Here is a 25607-nt window from a genome sequence, read left to right as displayed (position 1 = left end):
TGTTCCTGGGATTTCCCTTCCGGTTCAAAAATTGACGATCCGCGACCTTTCACAACACGTGTGTTTTGTTTATGCTAAAACGATGACTGGAGTCTTCATTGCTGTTCATGCAGGTGAGTATGCATAGTAATGGTAATCACTGTTATTAACAAACTATAAATAATCCCAGATATTGACAGAGAAGTGACGAGGTTAAATAAATAATATTCTGTATTACACAATTGTAACAGCTTAGTGCTTGTTGGGAAAAGTCATACGACATTTACAGATTTATACACTTTAGAAACCATATGCATACACTTATTTCATCCTCAGGTGCAGGCTACCACTCCAGGGACCGGGAATCAGAGTACAAGAAAGCTTGTGCTGAAGCATGTTCTAAGGTGATTTATATAATTTGTACCTAAATTTGAATTGTGACATTAACATTGTCATTCAGTTACAATGGGCTGATGCATGGGGGTTACAATGTTCAAAATGCAAATTATAACCCAGGGACTTGATTGAGAACTTGGCCATACAAACAACAAAATTTGTGAGCCTGCCTCCCCTAGGGGGCTGAGTTAGGGGCTAAAAAGGAGGGGGGGGGGATTTGGGAAATTCTAAAAATCTTCTTTAGTTATAAAAATGCTAGGATCAAATACTACCCATAGCTGTAAAGGCCTTTGGATGGTTTATAAAATTTGTGATTTTCATTTCTCCCAGGGCCCCCGTTTGCCCCTGAGGAGGGGGTAAAATTTAGTATAGTTTATATAGGAAATCAATCTGATTAAAATCATCTGTTACAAGTACAAAGTTAACGAAGCCATGTAACAGATGATTTTAATCAGATTGATAGGAAATAGACATGACGGGCCAAATCTTCCATTGTTTTGAAAATAATTTGTTCATATCTGAGAGAAATACTTATTAGGGGAGGAGGGTCTGCTGGTATAAATTATGTGAGCCTGCCCCCCTAGGGGGCTGAGTTAGGGGCCGAAAAGGGGGGGGGGAATTTAGGGAAATTTAAAAAATCTTCTTCTCGAGTTGTAGAAATGCTAGAATCAAATACTACTCATAGCTGTAAAGGCCTTTGGGTTGTTTATACAATTTGTGATTTTCATGTCTCTCAGGGCCCCCGTTTGCCTTGTTAGGGGGAGGGGGTCTGCAGGTATAATATTTATGAGTCTGACCCCCTAGGGGGGCTGAGTTAGGGGCCAAAAAGGGGAGAAATTTGCGAACATTTCAAAAATCTTCTTCTCTAGTTACAAAAATGATAGGCCATATCTTCCAATGTTTTGAATGGAGTTTGCTCATATTTGACAGAAATACTTGTTAGAGGAGGAAGGTCTGCTGGTATAATTTTTGTGACCCTGACCCCCTAGGGGGCTTGGTTTGGGGTGAAAAAGGAGGCAAATTTCAAAAATCTTCTTCTGCAGTTACAGAAATGCTAGTATCAAATACTACTCATAGTTGTAAAGGCCTTCGAGTGATTTATATACTTTGTAATTTTCCTGTGCCCCAGGTCCCTCGCTTGCCTTTGGGGAGGGGGTAAAGTTTGGTATTGTTTATATAGGAAATAAATACAATAGGCAAGATCTTCCATATTTGATTTCAATAAAGAAATCCAATAATTGCACACCACAGGAAGTTTTAGAACTATTGTAAATTAATGAGGATGTTATTAAAAAAAAAAGAAACGATCTTCCCGTGGAATAGGGTCTTCAGGCGCCTGTGGACCGTTAAGGACGGCCTGCACCCCTGTGTGCAAGATGCATGCATGTAGTGAGTGTGTGTGTGTTTTGGGGGGCTGCAGTATATTTGTGTCCCAAATTTAGTCGCCTCTTTCGATCATGCAATGGGGGCAGCAGGTACAATTCTTACGCCCTACTTGCAGGGTATGATAGAATAAAGTCCAATTTCTCACACTGGTATAAACTGCACAACTTCGCATATCTACATGTAGTCTTATGATCAATAGACATGATCCAAAAATAATTTACCGACACAGTACAACAAAAATATGCACATTACCTCCCCAGTCACTTTAACGCTTATATTGAAATCTTCATCAGTTACTGAGCTTTCACTTTATATCTTTAACATTTGTTATTGGGCATTGAGGAGCAAAATTTAAAAGACAATTCGACAAATGAACAGCCATCACATACTTTTTATCTCCAACTCAACTAATGTGCTAGTAAAAGTAACAACCTCAATTCTTTATGAATTATAAAGTCTCCATAGTAACGCTTCCAAGTTCTTAACCTACATTTCTGAAGTGGTTACAAATTGGCATTACAGAGCAAATGTAAAGATTGTGCCATGATTGCTTAAATAAACAGGTGAGCGCCTGGGCCTCTTGTTTAAAACCATGTATAGATCTGCGACAAAAACATACAAAAACATTTCCATACTTTTTATTTCATCTGTACATTAAGGCACATGGAGTACTGACAACTGGAGCTTCATCTCTGGAAGCAGTCATGGCTGCAGTTATCTCCCTTGAGGTTTGTCAAAACTTATTAATTATATTTGTTACTAAAGCTGATATAAGGTCCTAATTTTTCTAACTTTTTCTCATTGTTATGAACATGCCTAAAGTAAAGTTGTATTATAAAGGTATACTGTATAAAATAAGTACAGTGAATATTATGAGTCCTGGAAACTGACACTAGTTGATCGTAAAAATTCAAAAATACAAAATGGAACATCATGCAAAATTGCAACAAATAAAATATTAAATTGTAAGAGGAAGAAAACTGTCAGTTGCTTTCAACTTATAAGCTCTGTCTGGCATTGTTGTGAATTGTATAAATAAACATTGCAACTAATGAAGAATAGGATAATTAATATTTGTACATTTAAATTATGATTCCATCTTTTAATTGTTATTTTACATTAGTTAGTCATATTATTTCATGAATTTAGGTACTGTGTATTAGCAACATGTTATGTGAATGGCTTTAAGTTTAATTTGATATTTCAAATGATAGCTATCACTTCTACTAATAGATATACCAAATCATGAATGTATTTGCTCTTTAAATTGATAGGTTCCACACAAATCTAAATCAAATTTTAACTGTATAACAGATTCAAATGGCATGTAACCCTATGCTAATATAAAGATCCCTCACAGTCATTAATAATTGCCAAAAAGTGTTGTTGAATTGATAGATAAAAGCTAATAAATGAGATTGGCTGCTATTTTCAGAACTGCCCTCTGACTAACGCAGGCACTGGGTCTAGCCTGACATTAGAGGGAGAGGTGGAATGTGATGCCAGTATTATGGATGGAAGGTCACTGTTGTATGGAGGTGCTGGCTGTGTTACAGGTAATAATTGACATTAGACAGGGAATGTAACCCCAGTATGATGGAGGGAAGGTCACTGTTGTATGGAGGTGCTGGCTGTGTTACAGGTAATAATCGACATTAGACAGGGAATGTAACACCAGTATGATGGAGGGAGGGTGACTGTTGTACGGAGGGGTTGGCTGTGTTACAGGTAATAATTGACATAATACAGGGAATGTAACACCAGTATGATGGAGGGAAGGGGGCTGTTGTATGGAGGGGTTGGCTGTGTTACAGGTAATAATTGACATAATACAGGGAATGTAACACCAGTATGATGGAGGGAAGGTGGCTGTTGTATGGAGGGGTTGGCTGTGTTACAGGTAATAATTGACATTAGACAGGGAATGTAACACCAGTATGATGGAGGGAAGGTGGCTGTTGTATGGAGGGGTTGGCTGTGTTACAGGTAATAATTGACATTATACAGGGAATGTAACACCAGTATGATGGAGGGAGGGTGACTGTTGTACGGAGAGGTTGGCTGTGTTACAGGTAATAATTGACATTAGACAGGGAATGTAACACCAGTATGATGGAGGGAAGATGATTGTTGTATGGAGAGGTTGGCTGTGTTACAGGTAAAAATTAACATTAGACAGGGAATGTAACACCGGTATGATGGAGGGAAGGTGACTGTTGTATTGAGGGGTTGGCTGTGTTACAGGTAATAATTGACATTAGGCAGGGAATGTAACACCGGTATGATGGAGGGAAGGTGACTGTTGTATGGAGGGGATGGCTGTGTTACAAGTAATAATTGACATTGGTCAGGGAAGGGGACACCAGTATGGCGGAGGGAAGGCGACTGTTGTATGGAGAGGCTGGCTGTGTTACGGGTAATAATTGACATTAGACAGGGAATGTAACCCCAGTATGATGGAGGGAAGGTCACTGTTGTATGGAGGGGCTGGCTGTGTTACAGGTAATAATTGACATTAGACAGGGAATATAACACCGGTATGATGGAGGGAAGGTGACTGTTGTATCGAGGGGTTGGCTGTGTTACAGGTAATAATTGACGTTAGACAGGGAATATAACACCGGTATGATGGAGGGAAGTTGACTGTTGTATCGAGAGGTTGGCTGTGTTACAGATAATAATTGACATTAGACAGGGAATGTAACACCAGTATGATGGAGGGAAGGTGACTGTTGTATTGAGGGGTTGGCTGTGTTACAGGTAATAATTGACATTAGACAGGGAATATAACACCAGTATGATGGAGGGAAGGTCACTGTTGTATGGAGGGGATGGCTGTGTTACAAGTAATAATTGACATTGGTCAGGGAAGGGGACACCAGTATGGTGGAGGGAAGGTGACTGTTGTATGGAGAGGTTGGCTGTGTTACAGGTAATAATTGACCCATATCAATAATGCATATTTTGCATATAAATGACAATTACCCGGTAGATCCTTGTGTTATATAAATATACCTATTTTTCAGGTGTGAAAAATCCTATTCTTGTAGCCAGATCTTTACTTGATGAACAAAAGAAAGGATGTCTGTCTCTTGGAAGATTACCTCCAAGGTAAAGTCAAATGTAATGATAGTATTAGTATACAGAAAAAAAATTGTTAGGCATTTCTTATTATAAGACACTCTCGTACTGTGTGATGTATCAAAGCACACAATAACAGACAAAGTCACACAAGTTCACACAAATCTGAAAATAAGTATAAGTTTTATATCACAATGATTATAAGAGAAATCACACAAGTCTGAAAGTACAAGTTTAACTAAAACGATGACGTATTCTGAATACATAATTCACATTCACTGAGTAAAGAAGTTGATTTTTCCAAGTACAGAGCGAAATATGATAATTCTCCAAAGTGTGCTGCTGTTTTATACATTACCCATTTAACAGCTTGGGATCGGAACTCTAAATATTATTGATTCTTTTGCAATTATTAGCAGCTAGTGATTATCTGATTAGTTATCAGAAGAACATCTTGGGATCGAAACTCTAAATATTAATGATTATTTTGCAATTATTAGCAGCTATTGATTATCTGATTAGTTATCAGAGGTTGATTTACCTGTGCAATTTACCTGTACACTTTACTGCAATAGACTCTAACTCACTATCATTACAACTGACCACCTATGTAAACATGTGATTTTAAGCAGAGTTGGTATTCGGGGAAGACCCCATTATAGACTTTTTATTTTTGTCTGATTTAATTGATCAATTTAGCTCAAACAGGGCATCTAATGGTGACTCTGATCAATCAAATGTGCTCTAACATCCGGACCAACAAGAGTGATTATTATAAGTTGAAAAACTTATTTCATAATTGTTGTGAAATGTATAAGGTTTATTTTTAATCAAACATTTCACAGGAAAGAATTGTTAATCACTGTTAACCACCCCTCTCAAGTCTGAGGTTACTTTACTAGTGTGATTGACTGATCAACCTGCAGGTAGCAATGAGTTTAACAAATGTGTCAAACACATTTTACCTTTCCTACTTTTTATGCAGACATAATTCATTCTGCATGTTGTGAAGTAGAATTGTCCTCAGTCTGTCTCTACGCATAGAATTCCATGTCCCTAGAACAGCTTACAACCTACCGGTATCAAGACGAAATTGTGAAAATTATCAAATTGAAATAAAATTACTCTATATGTACTACTCTGTATTGTATCTGTCATTGTAAGTTGATGCCATGTAGTTATCAATGTATGAAATGTATGTGTAAAATATTGAAACACATGCAACTCATATTTTGCAAGTTACAGTTGTTACAATAATTGACAGAGTGTTAGTTGATACCCAAAAAAGTCAGAAAAGAAATCAGCAGGAACCAATATTTAAATAAACAAAAATATGTATAACAACCTGAACCCATCAACCCCTATTCATTGTACATGTCATACTTGCTACATTATTTACCGGTGGGTTACTTGATACCCAATGTAGTTAAAACAATTCATGGAAATCAGCAAAAACCTATTTTAAATAATTATATATAAAGTTGAAACAGGCAACCCATGTTCATCATTTTATACTTATCTCTGTTGTCCTTGTTATATTATTTGACAGTGTGTTAGTTGGTGAAGGAGCACGCAAATGGGCACAGGATAATGGAGTCGAGCTGATCGAAAACAAACAACTGAAAACAGGTAGAGTAACATCAATAGTTTATACAAAGATATACGTTTCTGTCTGAATTTTTTATTACATTTTAGGAATAAACTTAAAACTTATTTTACAAAATTAGTTTTGGTTACAGGAAGTTGTCTCCCCATAGACATTGTCAGCTCTCTTAAAATTTCATATTGTAACTTGTGGAAGCAGATTTAAGTGATGATTATAGAATTATTTCGCTTTAGGAAATTCTGCTGATATATGTATTCTGCAATCATGTTGTAAAAGTAAGATATACTGTGAAGTATTTAACACTTCCAATAGTTTATGACTGTATAATACATATTGTGCAGCTCTACCTACTTAATCAGAAGAAGGACGAATCATAGATAAATGTCTCAAATATACCTAAATGTAATGTTCCCAATAGAATGATATCAGTATTGTACAGTGTCATATATAATGTTAAAAATTGTTTACAGATTCCTCATTGAAAACTTATGCTTCCCACAAAAGGAAACTAGAGCAACATGAGGAAAGAATGAGGAGGAAGAGAGCAAAATGGCTGACTGTACCTTCTTCCAAGGTCAGTTAGTGTCCAGAGCAGCTGACATGATTGTGTCTGTGTAATATATGTTATCTAAATTTGCCAACATTAGTCAGTGTTTAGTTATAGGATTTATATGTTTAGTTGAACAGGAAAGAGTAAAATATAAACCCAGTAAAATCAAGGTAATATAGGAAAACTGCATAAGGTAATATGATATACCTTTATAATACAGTATACTTGTATAATGTAGTATACCTTATACAAATATCCAATTTTCTTTATTTATGAAGCTTGTTACTGTGCTTAATTACATTTTAATTGATGATATATTACACATGGCATTAGATAAAATGAAAACTTGACAATGGAAATATTTCAGGCCTGTAATGAGGAAGATACACCTCTTCCTTGCATCAGTGAAGATGTTCAGGATACTGTAGGAGCTGTTGCCATGGATTCTGAAGGAAACATGTCTGCTGCTGTGTCTAGTGGGGGTATCTCGCTGAAACACTCCGGTAGACTTGGCCCTGTAAGTACTCTTAGTCCACAGAATCTGATGGGAATACTCACACAAACTTCGGCCCATTCATAGAGCACTTGTTACCTGTAGTCCCTCAGATGGCATTCAAGACTCACGATTCAATTCAAATAAAAAAGAAACCTCAGAAAATGTCCAAATAAGAGTAGGCTACAAGCACTACAGTGGTTGTCAGCTATTTAGCTTCACAAGAGATGTATAACAGGTTGAGAAAAGCAATGAAATGAAATAGATAATTGCAAGGTAAAGTAATGTAGAAATGTTTAATGTACAGAGTGAAATCATTCTGGTTAGCATATTTTGAAGAAAAAATGTCTGAAAGAATTTCTTTTTTTGCAGGCTGCCATGTACGGTGCAGGATGCTGGGCGCACAACTGGAAATCTGACAAAAAGGCAGGGGTGGCCGTTGCAACATCAGGTAATTATATAAAACATTGTCAATAATAAGTCATCATAAATATGATCTGAAGAGAATTATTTTACTAGAAATATTTACGCATGTATGTGTTTCCACAAATCAACTTATTCCAATACAGTGTAATTATAAAAGTTATACATGTACTCGAAAAAAACACATTATCACAAAAAAATCACACATTGTAAACTGTACATTCAAAGCTATGTGAGATTTAATGATTAACTGATTTTTGAATTTGGTACCCAGGTATTAAATTTTGGTTTTCATTTTTATAAACACATACTAGTAAACTCTAATATATCTATAAATTCATTCAAATCTAAGCTTGTTACCATGTATTCTTTCTGTAAAAGAAATACATAATTCATTTGAACTAGAAAACCTGTTTATATGAATTTTAGTCGTTTCAGTACAAACTGTTGAAGTTTTAAAGAATAGAATGTTTCAGTTCTTTTTTGTGAAGACGGAAAATGCAGAAAATCTTAAAATGTTTAATCAGCAACACACAGGACACAAAAATCTAGAGAAGATGTTAGTCAAAGTGTCTATTTTTAACATCAAAACAACTTTTGGAAAGTACGGAAACATCTTAAACAAGTACCGAAACATCTGTACCCCGTTCATATCATTACATTAAAGCTAATAGAGTTATAGAGATTTCACACTACAAATAATATGTACCATAATATGTAAGATTCCACTGTTGACATGTTGACAGGAAGTGGAGAACACCTGATGCGAACCCTGTTTGCCCAGAAGTGTGCCGAGTGTGTACAGACACAGGACAGTGGAAGTCTGGGGGTCAGCACTGCCTTCCGTGACCACTTTCTAGGTAGGTATCATATAATCTGGGGGGCAGCACTGCCTTCCGTGACCACTTTCTAGGTAGGTATCATATAATCTGGGGGTCAGCACTGCCTTCTGTGACCACTTTCTAGGTATGTATCATATAGTCTGGGGGTCAGCACTGCCTTCTGTGACCACTTTCTTGGTAGGTATCATAAAGTCTGGGGTCAGCACTGCCTTCTGTGACCACTTTCTAGGTAGGTATCATATAGTCTCTGGGTCAGCACTGCATTCTGTGACCACTTTCTAGGTAGGTATCATATAGTCTGGGGGTCAGCACTGCCTTCCATGACCACTTTCTAGGTAGGTATCATATAGTATAGTCTGGGAGTCAGCACTACCTTCTGTGACCACTTTCTAGGTATGTATCATATAGTCTGGGGGTCAGCACTGCCTTCTGTGACCTTTTTATAGGAAGGTACCATATAGTGTAACAAGAGGCCCAATGGGCCTGCATCGCTCACCTGATATTAATCTCACACTTGTAATCTTAAAAGTGGACTTAAATACAGCTACTGGCAGAATATCAGTGTTTGATTCATAAGAACCTATTAAAAGATTTACCACATATGACGCCTGTGACCTTGAACGTCCAACAAGGACATTAGGTTGAACAGAGTTTATAGTCTTCCAACCCAGCATGCTTCTGGCAAAATATCATTACCCTGGAACTTTTGGTTATACAGAACAAATCATATAAAGATTTAAACATTTATTGACCACTGTGACCTTGAATATGGGTGAAGGTCATTTACTTGGTAGTCCTTCATCCCAGCATACTACAGGCCCAATATCAGTACTCTGGGCCTTTTGGTTATTAAGAACAAGTCGTTTGAAGATTTTAACACATTTGACCCCTGTGATCTTCAAAGTGGGTCAAGGTCATTCATTTGAACAAACTTGGTAGCCCTTCATCCCAGCATGCTACAGGCCCAATATCAGTACCCTTGGCCTTTTGGTTATTGAGAAGAAGTCATTTAAAAACTTTAACACATTTGACCCCTGTAACCTTGAAAGTGGATCAAGGTTATTCATTTAAACAAACTTAGTAGCCCTTTATCCCAGCATGCTACAGCCCCAATATAAGTACCTTCGGCTTTTCGGTTATTGAGAAGAAGTTTTTTGAAGATTTTAAGACATTTGACCCCTGTGACCTTGAAAGTGGGTCAAGGGCATTCATTTGAACAAACTAGGTAGCCCTTCATCCCAGCATGCTACTGGCCAAATATCATCACCCTAGGGCTTTTGGTTATTGAGAAGTTGTTTAAAGTAAAATATTGACGCCGGACGCCGCACCACGGCATACGCCCACTTGGCCCTTCGTGCCAGGTGAGCTAATAATAACCCTGCCTTATGTGTTTAGTGTAGTATGGTAACACTGTCTAGAGTATAGTATGGTAGCACTATCTACTGTCTGTTACAGAGTCTGACTACCTAGCCAGTGTTACACAGAAGTTGGGAGGGGTACTTGCACTGAGACAGGACAAGGAAGAAGGTTCAGCTATCATGTGTATGTATACTGATCCAGAAAATATATTTAGAATGAAAAGAAATTTGTTCTTGATCTTCAGCTAAAATATGACACCTCAATTTACAATTATAGAATTTTATAATCTCAGATTCTTTTAAAGAGGTACAATCTGTTTATGGTCTTTTTATAGTAAAAGAAATATGATGTAAAAGATAAATGATCATCTTAACACAAAATTAAATGTTTCATCTTTGAAAATATGTTGTACTTCCAGTGGAGGTGATCTGGGGTCATACAACTGAGAGTATGTGTGTTGGATACTGGGGAAGTGATACACACAAACCAAAGGTAGGATATGACAGTGTATGTGTTGGATACTGGGGAAGTCATACACACAAACCAAAGGTAAGGATATGACAGTATGTGTGTTGGATACTGGGGAAGTAATACATACAAACCAAAGGTAGGATATGACAGTATGTGTGTTGGATACTGGGGAAGTAATACACACAAACCAAAGGTAGGATATGACAGTATGTGTGTTGGATACTGGGGAAGTAATACACACAAACCAAAGGTAGGATATGACAGTATGTGTGTTGGATACTGGGGAAGTAATACACACAAACCAAAGGTAGGATATGACAGTATGTGTGTTGGATACTGGGGAAGTAATACACACAAACCAAAGGTAGGATATGACAGTATGTGTGTTGGATACTGGGGAAGTAATACACACAAACCAAAGGTAGGATATGACAGTATGTGTGTTGGATACTGGGGAAGTAATACACACAAACCAAAGGTAGGATATGACAGTATGTGTGTTGGATACTGGGGAAGTAATACACACAAACCAAAGGTAGGATATGACAGTATGTGTGTTGGATACTGGGGAAGTAATACACACAAACCAAAGGTAGGATATGACAGTATGTGTGTTGGATACTGGGGAAGTGATACACACAAACCAAAGGTAGGATATGACAGTATGTGTGTTGGATACTGGGGAAGTGATACACACAAACCAAAGGTAGGATATGACAGTATGTGTGTTGGATACTGGGGAAGTGATACACACAAACCAAAGGTAGGATATGACAGTATGTGTGTTGGATACTGGGGAAGTGATACACACAAACCAAAGGTAGGATATGACAGTATGTGTGTTGGATACTGGGGAAGTGATACACACAAACCAAAGGTAGGATATGACAGTATGTGTGTTGGATACTGGGGAAGTGATACACACAAACCAAAGGTAGGATATGACAGTATGTGTGTTGGATACTGGGGAAGTAATACACACAAACCAAAGGTAGGATATGACAGTATGTGTGTTGGATACTGGGGAAGTGATACACACAAACCAAAGGTAAGGATATGACAGTATGTGTGTTGGATACTGGGGAAGTGATACACACAAACCAAAGGTAAGGATATGACAGTATGTGTGAGAAAATGGAGGAAAATATGTGTCTGCTACACAATAAAATTAAGAAAACCGATCTGTCTCCCAATGATTGGGATTGCATAATATCATTTGCTACTATTTTTCAAGTTATATTTATTGATGCTTAGCAAAACATAGGCTGTAAAGGATGAGGGTTGAGCACCAAAGGCAAGGTCATAAGGTTACATTTGAATATTACTTGAATGGGGAGTGGATTGCTGTATCAAAAGACTTTCTCTAAATGTTTATCTAGACTTAAGGAAGAAAAATGAAGATTCAGGTCCAACTTGACCAAGGTTAATGTTGCAAGGTCATTTCAGTTAAAGAATTTTCTCAATGTCACGAATGAAATACATGTACATTGTATCACCCAAATTTTATTCATCCCATACTGTCATATCCTACGTTTGGTTTGTGTGTATTTCTTCAGCAGTATGTAAGATACATGTATAAAGTTATAACTTTTGAAAGATGAAAGTCATAAAAAAATGTCACTCAATTTAAAACATCAATCACTTGCTTCGTTGATGGTAATGAATAATTTTGATAGGACTTTCTTTAAATGTTCACTTATATAATTAGACATAATGAGACAGTACAATACCATCTGAGGCGGAAGGTCAAAGGGCAAGATCACAACATAACTGGACTAAAGTTTCCAGAAAAAAAGTATGATTTACCTGGAACTGCTGTTTTAACCAAGTAAGGGCAAACGTATATATGAAATTAATCAAATTAAATTTGAAATGTGAACTGGACTGTTATAGAGCGTTACAACTTTTAATATTCTTTTCTAGGTACTGGTATCCAGACTTCCAGAGAACAGTGAAGCAGGAAAATCGTTTAAAATGGAGGGAAAAGTTTTCTCTGTGACATAATCACACAGTTTCTGTGATACAATATAATTGTGATATTAATAAATGACTGTTTTATATGACTTGTCTCTTATGTTATTTTATATCCCTGGGGGATATACTGCTGGAAATCATTTTAATTTTGCATTAATTTGCAGGGAGGCTCATTTCAAATCTTATTTTTTTCTGCAAATATTAATTTCCATGGAAATAGTTCATAAGATAAAGTAAACATATATGGAAGTGGCTTACAGTAGTATTCACCTTGTCTGTTTAACCTTGCTTGCCTGTGTCATTTGTCTGTCTTAAAATTCTAAAGCATTCCTCCTATACTCTTTCATGTAGGATCACTAAACAAATTATGTGTGTACAAAAGTTACATGTAGGAAGGTCACTGTAAAAATATATATTTTACCTCTGAGAGAGTTTATCATTGACCAACAGTAATACTCTGGTTCTGCACTTTTTGGTGACCTTTTACATGATGGTAACATGATGTGACATTGTATTTTATTTCATATACAACATCATTTTGTCCACCATTTTTTGGAAGATTATAAAACATTACTATAGGAAAATCATGAGTACTGAATTAAGAAAAAAAGGGGAAATAATAAGTGCTGAGGTACACATGTCAACATGATCTACATCAGCTACATGCACTTGTGTACACATGATCTACATCAGCTACATGCACTTGTGTACACATGATCTACATCAGCTACATGCACTTGTGTACACATGATCTACATCAGCTACCTACATCAGCTACATGCACTTGTGTACACATGATCTACATCAGCTACCTACATCAGCTACATGCACTTGTGTACACATGATCTACATCAGCTACCTACATCAGCTACATGCACTTGTGTACACATGATCTACATCAGCTACCTACATCAGCTACATGCACTTGTGTACACATGATCTACATCAGCTACCTACATCAGCTACATGCACTTGTGTACACATGATCTACATCAGCTACCTACATCAGCTACATGCACTTGTGTACACATGATCTACATCAGCTACCTACATCAGCTACATGCACTTGTGTACACATGATCTACATCAGCTACCTACATCAGCTACATGCACTTGTGTACACATGATCTACATCAGCTACCTACATCAGCTACATGCACTTGTGTACACATGATCTACATCAGCTACCTACATCAGCTACATGCACTTGTGTACACATGATCTACATCAGCTACCTACATCAGCTACATGCACTTGTGTACACATGATCTACATCAGCTACCTACATCAGCTACATGCACTTGTGTACACATGATCTACATCAGCTACCTACATCAGCTACATGCACTTGTGTACACATGATCTACATCAGCTACCTACATCAGCTACATGCACTTGTGTACACATGATCTACATCAGCTACCTACATCAGCTACATGCACTTGTGTACACATGATCTACATCAGCTACCTACATCAGCTACATGCACTTGTGTACACATGATCTACATCAGCTACCTACATCAGCTACATGCACTTGTGTACACATGATCTACATCAGCTACCTACATCAGCTACATGCACTTGTGTACACATGATCTACATCAGCTACCTACATCAGCTACATGCACTTGTGTACACATGATCTACATCAGCTACCTACATCAGCTACATGCACTTGTGTACACATGATCTACATCAGTGACCTACATCAGCTACATGCACTTGTGTACACATGATCTACATCAGCTACATGCACTTGTGTACACATGATCTACATCAGCTACATGCACTTGTGTACACATGATCTACATCAGCTACATGCACTTGTGTACACATGATCTACATCAGCTACATGCACTTGTGTACACATGATCTACATCAGCTACATGCACTTGTGTACACATGATCTACATCAGCTACATGCACTTGTGTACACATGATCTACATCAGCTACATGCACTTGTGTACACATGATCTACATCAGCTACATGCACTTGTGTACACATGATCTACATCAGCTACATGCACTTGTGTACACATGATCTACATCAGCTACATGCACTTGTGTACACATGATCTACATCAGCTACATGCACTTGTGTACACATGATCTACATCAGCTACATGCACTTGTGTACACATGATCTACATCAGCTACATGCACTTGTGTACACATGATCTACATCAGCTACATGCACTTGTGTACACATGATCTACATCAGCTACATGCACTTGTGTACACATGATCTACATCAGCTACATGCACTTGTGTACACATGATCTACATCAGCTACATGCACTTGTGTACACATGATCTACATCAGCTACATGCACTTGTGTACACATGATCTACATCAGCTACCTACATCAGCTACATGCACTTGTGTACACATGATCTACATCAGCTACATGCACTTGTGTACACATGATCTACATCAGCTACATGCACTTGTGAATGTATTGGTAATTTAAAAAGAAGGTGTTTTTTCCGATGTCGGATAAGACTTGTGTGTTGTCTTTTGGACACATCATATACCTGGTAGTAGATATTGTAAACATTGCAGGCATTCTGAAACTTCATTTGCACCTTTACCTTTGTATAAAGCAGGGGCGAGCTAATTTCTAGAATCCGATAATTGTCATTTTTAGCTTGCCTAGTCTAAAGGACCATGGTGAGCTTATGCCGTACAGTGTTGTCCGTAAACTTTTCCTTTAAAACGCTACTAGTCCTGAACAGCTTTATGGATTTGGCCTGGAATATATCCTTGGGCAAACGGGACTAAATTTTGAATAAATGGAGGGTGTTACCCCTCTTAGTGCAGAGGGGCGGGGCCAAATAGGGGAATTTGGGGTTTAAATCTCCTTCTAGTGTACTATTGGAGGGGGTTTATCCAAATTTGGCCTGGGGCATCTTTGGGGAAAGAGAACTATTTTTTGTACAATCAGGTGTGGCCCCTCTGGGTGCAGAGTGGGGGTGGGGCCCGAAAGGGGAATTTGAGGTTTAAATCTTTAAAATTCCTTCAACTTCTGTACCATTGGAGTGATTTTATCCAAATAAATGTTTGTATAAACAGAGAGGGTGTACGTGCCCCCCCCCCCTCCACCACCACCACCACCACCACCACTACACACACACCCTTAGGGCAGAGGGGTAGGGTTCAATAGGATAAATTGTGGTTAATATTTAATATCCTTCTTCTGTTAATTTGGTCCAGAGCATCAATTTGTTTAAACAGATAGTATGGTTCCCTGGGAACAAAGAATAAGGGTCCAGTTAGAGGGAACATAGCAATAAATGTTTAAAATCATTCTCTTTTAGTTACTTTGGAGGGATTTAAACCTAATTCTGTGTAGAGCATCCTTGGGCAAAGGCGACTTAATTTTTTATAAATAAAGGGTTGCTTTTAGGGAGCAGGCCCAATAGGGGAAATTGATGTTTAAAATCCACCCCAATTCATAGGGACAGAAGGAAGAGATCTCATGAGGGACTGCAGGTGTTGCCGAGAGACAGAGCCAAATAGTTGTTATATGTAATAAGAATAATTTTTCATGGTTGCCTTATTATCCAGGAGAGTGATACAGGCCCCCTGGGCCTCTTGCTATTTGTGACCTTAGTGTCATCTTACCCTTGTATAGACGAATTGAAAGAATTAGTGCTTTAAACTAGATCTATACACAATAGTTAAATAGAAAAAAAATCTAGTGATCTACACAAATCAGAGACCAACCTAGATTTTTACACCAAAAATTCTGTTTTAAGTCACAATATTTTGACAAGGCAATATTCCACAGGCTAAAAAATAGTAACATATAGATTTGCAGGTGAATACTTCAAGAATTAAGAAAGTTTCTTTTGGAATGTAAAATTTCCTTTAAAAGCAAAAGTTATTAAGAATTACATGAAATAATGAAGGAAAAACGGTGGATGACAAATACATGTACTCAATGTTCTTGAGGTTATGAAATTGTATGATAATAAGGGCAAGTCCACAGGGATCTTAGAATTTGTTACAGCAATATTTAGACCTAAACTATGGTGTCGAGAGTTATTTTACACATCTTAGGGGTTGAGATCGACTTTAGGTAAAAATGCCACCCCTATGATGATATACAGTAAAAACCTTGTTGTAATGCCACCCGTTTATAAAACCGCCAAACCCGCATTATTAACCGCCATTCATTTACGGATTTCCCCAATGTTAATGCACATGTTGTAATGCTTGCAAACCCGCATGACCGCCATCCGCCATCATATTCCCAAAGCAAACGTCAAATACCGCCAATTTAAATTGAGTACATGCAGGTATATGCCGAGGACAGGATTGTTACATACATGTGTACATTGTATTGTTACATGTGACTGCCAACTGACCAGGTAATCAGCTGTATGTTTTGCATGCTCATCAATTTGATACATTAAATAACAATTTTGAAAATAAACCTATACTGAAGTAAATCATGATTTTTTAAAGTATAAGTTCAGTTGGTGTGTGAACACTTGGTTTTAAACTGTAAACCTGATATACCGCTAAACTTGTTATACAGCCAAAATCACAGGGGAAAGAAGGTGGCGATATAAGGAGGTTTTACTGTAAACTTATTTGGGGTGGCATTTTTACGGAAAGTTGATTGAAACCCCTAAAACATGTAAAATTACTCTAAACACCTTAGTTTAGGTCTAAATATATAGCTGTACCACATTCTTAGGTCCCTGTAACTTGAACTACCCCCTAAAGACAAAATAGCACTTTAAACTGACATTTTCAGTTGTTCTCCCAGATGAAATCATTACATCTAAGAATTATAAAAAGGAATTAAAAAGTTTAGCAAGTTCACTTATTGAATCGGTAGTCTCCCTCCTATTAATAGGGAGAGTTGGCAAGTATGAGACCAGCTGAGGTCAGCTGAGGTTTGGTTTGGTTTAATTTTGTTTAACGTCCTATTAACAGCTAAGGTCATTTAAGGAAGTGCCTCCGATTTGTGTGTAGTGTATGCGTGCTTGCGTGTGTGTATGCAGGAGACAGGGCATGTTGGCGTGCATGCTTGCCTCCTTGGGATAGCGCGGATCTGATGCCGACTTAATAGTGCTATCTCACTGGAATTACCATGCCGAAGGCACCCAGCACAGCATTCCACACGGTCACATTATTACTGACGATGGGTGAACCAGATGTTGCCTTTCCCCTCAATGTTGAACGTTAAACAGGGAATAACAACTACCATTGTTAAGGACTTTGGTATCGTCCGAGCCTGACAGAACCCATTGCCTTCCTCACCTGCGAACGCTCAACATTAGGCCAAAAGTGAGGTGTTACCAAGCAAGGTGCTAGGAAATAAAAGTTACCTTGGTAGTTAGAAGTAGAAAGAAAGATAAAGATTCCAAATATTGCAATGGGTGCAGCAGATTTATTTTGACTGCTTTTTGGGGTTCGGCACAATTTTTAATGGTGTAATCCAACTTCACTCCGATGAAGTGTCTGCAACGTTTGTCAGCGTATTATCTACATCCGGGGTATTGTTAAGGTCGGAAATAGGGTTGTCGGTAACTGCCGCACTAAATGTTGATGAAAATTGTTCTGTTAGGCGGGAGGTATATAACTAATTATCTTGTGAACATTAGAACCTAAAAACATTTCCCCAATGATTATTTTAAGAAGATTCAATTATGTTTTCTTGAATTATATTTCTGATCTCTATCATTGTTGGATAAAATGCATCATAATTAAAAAAAATTTGGGCTGTTGGAATGCATCACTGGGGATCAAAATAATTTGAAATTTGGGTTGGACACCATACTGAATGGGAACCAGAAAATGTGTTTGATCAAAATGCTGTGACGGTGACTGTTTGCGCATGCGTGTAGAAAAGGGAGCGTGTTTGTTTACATTTATGACTTGACATATCACTTGACATGTTTATACCTTTTTAAGCAATTGGACACACGTCAGAACAAATGAATGTATTATGAGATTAATAATAGAAATAATGAACATTTTAATTTAGCTGTCGATAACTACCTCCACCTGTCGATAACTGCCCCTGTCATTAATGCCACCAAAACAATGATTTCTCCTGCGATTCGTCACATGTACGCTTATTGCAGATGATGAAAATGGAGAACGTTTCCTGACTTCTTCGAAATGCCATCATAAAATAATTTACGCAAAACGGTAAACTGGAAAAAACATGTTTGAAGCTTAGACTGTCGATAACTGCCTCCATTGCTCTACCAATGACAACGACTCCAAAACGTTAAAAATTGAGAATATTTTTTTACTGAAATCAAAAGGAACATGCTGTCGCCAAAAGACACTTTGAGTTTTCGCGCCCTTAAGATTTAACTATACGTCACGCACCATCTGTTTCTGCAAGTCATCCGCAGTGTAAACAAAAGACGACGATATTGAGCCTGGCACATTCCCATGTTTATTGGCGGTGTGCGGTGAATTTCAAAGTTATCGAAATGGCATCAACCCGTCCTAGAACACGATCGCAGACAAACGGCACAGACATGGGGACCAACTTTTCACGATTAGAAGCAACGCCACCGGCTTCCAAAGAAAATGGATTTTCCCTGATGACCGTTTTGAAAGGCAGCGTTGCGGCACTGTGTGGATTAGTTTTTGGAATTGCAGTTGAAAAATCAAGGGGTAATTAATATGTTGCTAGGCCTATTATGTATGTCATAAAATGACAAAGTATTTATGTTGTGTTCCTCATCTTAATTCAATGTAGTATAGGCTAGATGTAAACGTGATATGCAGTGTTGCGGAGTTATCGCCCTTGACCCACAGGAAAAAAATGTGTTTAGAAAACATTATTTCATAAATAGGCCGTATTATAGGAATAAATTAATAGGCTACCTTTTTAATACTTCATGGCTTTTATTTTAATAAAAAAAATCTAAGACGACAAGGCTTTGTTTTTATCAGATACATATAAACTTACAGTAAGCTTAGATATATTTGTTTTTACAAGGAGTGTTTGATGATACTTTCGTGTTATTATTATGTCAATATGATATTTGTTGCAGTTTTTGAGCCTGCAGTTGTTACAAATCAGATGCTATTCCGCAAGTTTATAATGATGAAGGTGTTTTTGACATCACTTACTGTTGGTGAGTATGATATTTGATTAACTATGGCTTTCATATACTGTGTAATTAGAAAAAAATCTTTTGAAAAATCTTTTGAAAAATATATTTTTGCATCAATAATCAACGTTTTAATTCGATAAGAACATTTTTATGTTTGGTTGATACTGTATTGAAAATTATGCATGTATTATAGTGATAATGAAGTATTTATTTTATATGAATGATAGTACCCAATAAGTGGACAATATACTTATATATATATATATGGGTTGGCTAAATACAGAACCAAACAGGATTGTTTAATTTCACGTTGATAGAAAAACATACAATGCAATTATTCTTTAATAGGTATGTTTTTCCTGTCGGTGCTTGCTATTCTTCCATTCACAAGAAAGAAGTACCTTTTGTCACGAGCAGCTTTTGTTGGAAGCATCAACAAGAAGGGCTACTTTGGAATCTCTATAGGAGCTTTCATCCTCGGCTCAGGGATGGCTGTTGTTGGAACGGTAAAACAATATCTAGGCCCTTTGACAACACAATGACCATGTAGTTTATTTAAACTGGTACATGTATACAAATTAGCTTCACAATTCGTTGATTCATGTAGGATATGTTGTATTGTGATTATTTGGCTGAACAAATTTGTAATCTTCGACACATGCAATTAACACCGTATATATATGTACAAAATTGTTAGCCAGAATTTAAAGTGAGAATTCATTTCTGAATCTTGAATAGTGGTTCTTTGCAAATGACTAGCTGCACCATTACAAAATAAATAGACCGTCATATGTTTCACTATCATCTATACATGTCAACAGTGTTAATAGTATGGTACCACTACTAAATTTTGTGAGAATACTTTTTTTTATGTTTTGTACATCTAATAATTGGTGAATTTTTACTTCTAGTGTCCTGGCCTTGTTGGTATACAGATTGGAGCTGGTGTTCACAATGCAGGTGAGAGTTCACGTTATGTTGTGCCTTTAAGTCTAGGATCTGATGCTCAAGAGCACAAACATCTAGAATTTATAGGGGAGACTAATAGTTTCACGGCTGTTGATACATGGATATTTTCCCCCATTAATTTATGCATGTGTTATGCTTTAATTTGTTCTTGCATTAAAATAAGTCATTTTACAAATTGTTGAATGCTCAAATCACATTTAAGAAATGATTATGAAAGAGGTAATAATTTTTGAAACAAATAATATATATTATAATTGTTATTAAGCTTACCAATTATACATTTTTACGGCCTTAATTAAGAAAGTGGGCACTTTAACACAACACTAGTCTTCATTGCAAATTGGTTATATATAATTTTCCATTTTACAAACAAACATTTTATTTATTTTTTACCATGGAAATATATTTTCCGGCAAGTAAAACTTTGCAAAATCTGCCTGCAGAAGTATATGAGACATGAATTTGTACACCCTGCAGTGGATAATACAATAAACACAACTTTATGAAGGCCTTTCTAATGTACTTACCATGAACCTGAGAAATGAGTCCCATGAAGGTATACAATAGCCGTGTTCAAACTTTACGATAAACACAGCCATGAAAAATGATGTATGTCTATGGGAATCACTTCACTCCAGATGTATATGATTCAATGGTAAGTTGAACATTTAGGGGGAAATGTTGTGTAAAAGTATTTTTCATTTGTTATAGTTATGCATATTTCTGAATTTCATGTTATCAAACACTTATTTCTGAATTTCATGTTATCAAGAACTAAATAGACAAGTTAAATTTTCTTGGTAACTGACATGGTCTCTGGTCTATAAACTTAAAGTAGATCTGTTACGTAGAAATCTATGTTACAATAACATAGACCTATCATCTCAAGTTTTTGGGGTTAACTATCATCTCAAGTTTTTGGGGTTCTATATTTTTCTTGAATTTGTCACAAGGATGTCTAAGACCTGAAAGCCTGTTTAACCTTTTATTTGTAGTGTTTACACTTGCTGGAGCTTTGGCAGGAACAGTACTCTATGGTCTAATGGAGCCTTACGTGACCAACTTGACAAAACCTAGCACACCTATCAAATACCACTTGTACGTAGACAGTTGCTTTTAACAAAATACAAAGTTAGAGTGATTTGGTTACAGTAAGGATGTTATGTGATCCAGTCCATAATACAACATGAATCAAAGTGATATATATGTCAAATGATCTTAATTTATAAAGCCATATTCAAAATGGAAATTTAGTACCATAATGTAATGGTACTTTTTGTACCATATTATTTGAAATATACAACTGCTTAACAGGAATGATTCTAATGAACATTATTTATACTATTTGAAAATTTATATAACAACTCTTAATACATGCACAACAAGTGTAAAACTATTTCTTTAAAAATTATTTGATCCCAAGAACTTATCAGTCTATCATATGAATACTGGTAGCAATTGATCATTTGTGTGTGTTTTGTAGTTTGTACCAGCTGATGGGCTCGCCTCCCTTCATTGTTTCTTTCCCTGTATTCTCCATCCTGGGAATTGTTGTTTTTTCCCTTGAGATGATGTACCCATGGCATGATGAAATTGCAGTAAGTATTCTCACATACCTATGTATAGGAGATAAAATTAATCCATTTAAGACTCCAGGTATTCAGGGGAATAGGATGTCTTGATTTTCTGTGGGCATGGTTGTAATTCTGATATCTAAGTGTAAGAATTTAATTGATGACACATTTCATTATCAGGTGACATTGCATTGTAACAGCAGATTGACTTGATAAAAGCATGAGCATTTCCACACTGTCAAAATTTTAGTATACATTATGTAGCTTTTCTGAATGTCAGTTTAGACGGTGTTTAGCTGTTATCTACTTGATGACAGATTGAAAAGGTACACAAGATTGATAATGGTTTTAATGTATAAAAATAATTTTAAGGGAGAAAACTTAAACACAAATCATAGTGTACAAGTAAAACTTCATATACATGTATACACGTACATTAGTATATGTCATTATATTCTTAAAACAGGTGCATTCATCTGACTTAGTTGGCAAGGCTGTGCTAGCTAATCCCTGCTGGCACCCCTACCTCTGTGGAAGTTTGATTGGGTGCCTCCAAGTTCCTCTGGTACTGATACTTGGCGATACCTTAGGTTTGTATCACCATAAAAATATAATTAGAAAACATGAAAATCACACAGAGTTTAAGAGGTTTTGATTTTAAATGTAAGCATTATCATTAACAGACTTAATATAATAAAATATAGAATTAACTTGACTTTTTGATATTATTTAATACAATTATTATATTAAAGTATATAACAATATTACTTTAAAATTGCTTTCACTTGTCATACATGGACAGAGGCTGTCTAAATTGAATACAGGCACAATGTAACTAATAAATAGTTAACCTGTTGTTCAGTTGACAATCACAATTAGATTGCCCAAATAGAATAAGCATTTGATGTAGGAACATGTTTAGCATGTTATTATTATGTCCCTGAATATGCTAGCTCACAGTTTTATTTTTCCAGGTACAGGGTATATATAACCACTCAAAGTGTTTCAAAACTTCTTAAAGCATGTCTGTCAGAAGTAATTACAACTTCCAGGGGATGTTCTATGTATTATATAAACCAAATACCTGTTTTACAACAGGTTAAAAGGTGTATCAGTTACTTGTCAATCTGAAGTTTATTTGATGACTATACCATGAAAACATATTGTTAAGTTGAATATTTTCTGTCCATTTTGATACATATTTGTTGATACAGGAGGAAGTAGGTGCTACTGTACTGTGATGTCACAGGGAATTGTCAACAACTCAATGAAGAAACTATCACCTTATTTCACCAAGTTCAAAAAAGGAATTGCCAATTGGTGGCAGGTTGGTATATGAAATCTATTGAAATATGTAAAGAATTGCTTAAATGATGCTGACTTGTATCTGATTAAGATGCATCTTATTGTTTTAAAGATCAGAAATCAGAGTTGCCCTTCTTAGCCAGATTTTTACTCAAAGATCAAATTTGATTTTTTGAATTTTGAAATAAGTAAAATTACAGCAAAAATTGTATCAAATAATTTATACATGTTTGTATACAGTATATGTTGATTTACCTGTGATGTCATTATCTTCCCCAGGTAGTATTTATTGGAGGATCTGCCTTAGGATCCTATTTATCTGCTACAGCTTCAGGCCAGTATGGTACTGTGGAGGGTGTTTCTCCTGGTGTAGCATCTCTAGGGGGTCTCATGATTATCTTTGGTGCCAGGATGGCTGGGGGCTGCACAAGGTGAGTAAAGCATCTGATTCCAACAACACTTGGTTTTTTACTCAGTCAGTGTTTTTTCCCCCATTAATTTGGGATAGGGCTTTTTTGTCCCATTTTGAGAAGGAAATTGTTAAAAGAAGTAAACTGCAAATTTTTGGATTTTGGCATAAATGTGAAATTGTTTCAATTGGAAATTGGGCCCATTGTCAGCCGCAAAAATCCCCAGAAAAAAACACTACTGTTTTGATATGGATAATCCTGTATAACAAATGTCGTCAGTTTGATTATTGAAGGAGGATAATATGTTTTTATTTTTGAAAAAAATGATAACTAGGATGTCACATTGTAAGAGATCATGCAAATACCAATACCCTTTGTTCTATATGCTTCTTGTTCGTGCTCCTTCTATGGTATCATTGACAGGATTCTTCTAAATACCCTCGGGGTAACCCTGATACTGTATAAACTGGCTATGCTTCTTCATCCCTCTTGATTGATAGACTTGTGTCAATTGGCTTAGTACATGTATACCTCAAAACACTCAATGATGCCTCTTTATCCATATTAATAGTTCTTATCATAAAATGTCTTTACAACTTCAAGTTTGTTCAGACAATGACCTTGAAACACTTTCAAGGTTGCATTTTTATTTTTTTTAAATGAGGGTATATGTATAAAGTATAAGTGATTTTTCAGTGGCCATGGACTTTCTGGAGTGGGCCTTCTCAACATGACTTCAATGGCAGCGGTGGCATCTTTGTTTTCTGGAGGCATTGTGACAGCCAAGCTCCTGCAGCTGATGTCCTGAAGAAACAACACTCACATCCTTTATCTGGCAGCTACTGTTTAATATGTGGAATGTGTGATTCAGACTGGGTACAATTAAAAAAATGTTCTGGGGCAGAAAAAGGTTATTTAGTGGTCATCAACATCATCTGAAGTCCTATGACTTTAATTTACATATGGAAAGCTTATACTGTAATTAATAAGTTAGGGTAACCTGAACGTTTTCAGAAAGGGGTTTAAGTAGGAACATTAAACAGCAGTAGACTTACCCAGTATTATTCTGGAGAACCAGAAAGTTTGTAGCATGTTTGTTACAGATATTATTTCACTTTGTAACATTCCTATTACACATGTACCAGGTATGATTAATAAAAGTTGGATTCTATGTGAAATATTTGGTCGTGATGGCTATAAGCAAATCATAGAATCATTATTGAGATTGCTGTATTAAGATTTTATGACAACTATTATTAATAGTGCTTAATTTGGTATTCTATAGACCATTACTATATCAGGTGTCTTTAACTCATTCACCCATGAAGACACATTTGAACTCTTCCAATTCAAAGGTTGGAATAGTTCATTATGAAATTTCAGGGGTGAATGAGTTTAATGTGATTACTTGAGACTGCCATAAAATACTATTTATTCTGTATTTATTGTTGAGCTTTGTTTTTGTGTTTTATGTATGACCATTACAATTGTAATATGCTCATTTTCGAGTGCAATCAAATTTGTTATTAAAGTATTTGTAGTAGCTTCGTTATTACCTCACTTGGACATTATTGACTAAATATGTCAATGAAATCATTTTGACTTCAACAACATTATGAAAAATGTTTTCAAAATGCCTTTTTTTGTTTTATTTCAAGTCATCCTGTGAAAAATGTGTTTGTACTGATATT

General features: G+C 36.4%; 2 protein-coding genes across 6 annotated transcripts; both read left to right on the top strand.

Moving 5' to 3' along the window:
* Positions 1-6: 6 nt before the first annotated feature.
* On the top strand, positions 7-12631 carry LOC110467231 (threonine aspartase 1-like). Of its 5 annotated transcripts, XM_021524248.1 has the most exons (13): positions 7-113; positions 316-383; positions 2421-2489; positions 3197-3317; positions 4788-4872; positions 6392-6471; positions 6919-7022; positions 7366-7515; positions 7864-7942; positions 8661-8774; positions 10212-10298; positions 10534-10607; positions 12510-12631. In XM_021524248.1, the coding sequence occupies exons 1-13, from the start codon at positions 83-85 to the stop codon at positions 12588-12590; spliced, it is 1143 nt and encodes a 380-aa protein (XP_021379923.1). In that variant the 5' UTR covers positions 7-82; the 3' UTR covers positions 12591-12631. The 5 variants fall into 5 exon arrangements, with proteins under 5 accessions (XP_021379923.1, XP_021379927.1, XP_021379924.1 ...); XM_021524249.1 differs by lacking the exon at positions 316-383 and having other exon boundaries at positions 34-113; XM_021524252.1 differs by lacking the exons at positions 10212-10298; positions 10534-10607.
* Positions 12632-18411: 5780 nt separating this feature from the next.
* LOC110467260 (UPF0394 inner membrane protein YeeE-like) lies at positions 18412-25352 on the top strand. Its single transcript, XM_021524306.1, has 10 exons — positions 18412-19212; positions 19596-19679; positions 20007-20164; positions 20570-20618; positions 21623-21725; positions 22111-22225; positions 22668-22791; positions 23416-23528; positions 23786-23937; positions 24613-25352. The coding sequence occupies exons 1-10, from the start codon at positions 19026-19028 to the stop codon at positions 24722-24724; spliced, it is 1197 nt and encodes a 398-aa protein (XP_021379981.1). The 5' UTR covers positions 18412-19025; the 3' UTR covers positions 24725-25352.
* Positions 25353-25607: the final 255 nt, after the last annotated feature.

This window comes from Mizuhopecten yessoensis, unplaced genomic scaffold (assembly GCF_002113885.1).
Source record: "Mizuhopecten yessoensis strain PY_sf001 unplaced genomic scaffold, ASM211388v2 scaffold11167, whole genome shotgun sequence".
NCBI classification, from domain to species: Eukaryota; Metazoa; Mollusca; class Bivalvia; order Pectinida; family Pectinidae; genus Mizuhopecten; species Mizuhopecten yessoensis.
Note: the sequence above shows the minus strand (reverse complement) of the source record. Positions and strands in the feature narration are given on the sequence as shown.

Coding starts and splice junctions, on each gene's coding strand:
- LOC110467231 (XM_021524248.1), top strand. CDS start 83: ATGACTGGAGTCTTCATTGCTGTTCATGCAG. Junction 114..315: donor CTTCATTGCTGTTCATGCAG/GTGAGTATGCAT, acceptor TTTCATCCTCAG/GTGCAGGCTACCACTCCAGG. Junction 4,873..6,391: donor CTTGGAAGATTACCTCCAAG/GTAAAGTCAAAT, acceptor ATTATTTGACAG/TGTGTTAGTTGGTGAAGGAG.
- LOC110467260 (XM_021524306.1), top strand. CDS start 19,026: ATGGCATCAACCCGTCCTAGAACACGATCGCAGACAAACGGCACAGAC. Junction 22,226..22,667: donor CATGGCATGATGAAATTGCA/GTAAGTATTCTC, acceptor TTCTTAAAACAG/GTGCATTCATCTGACTTAGT. Junction 23,938..24,612: donor ATGGCTGGGGGCTGCACAAG/GTGAGTAAAGCA, acceptor GTGATTTTTCAG/TGGCCATGGACTTTCTGGAG.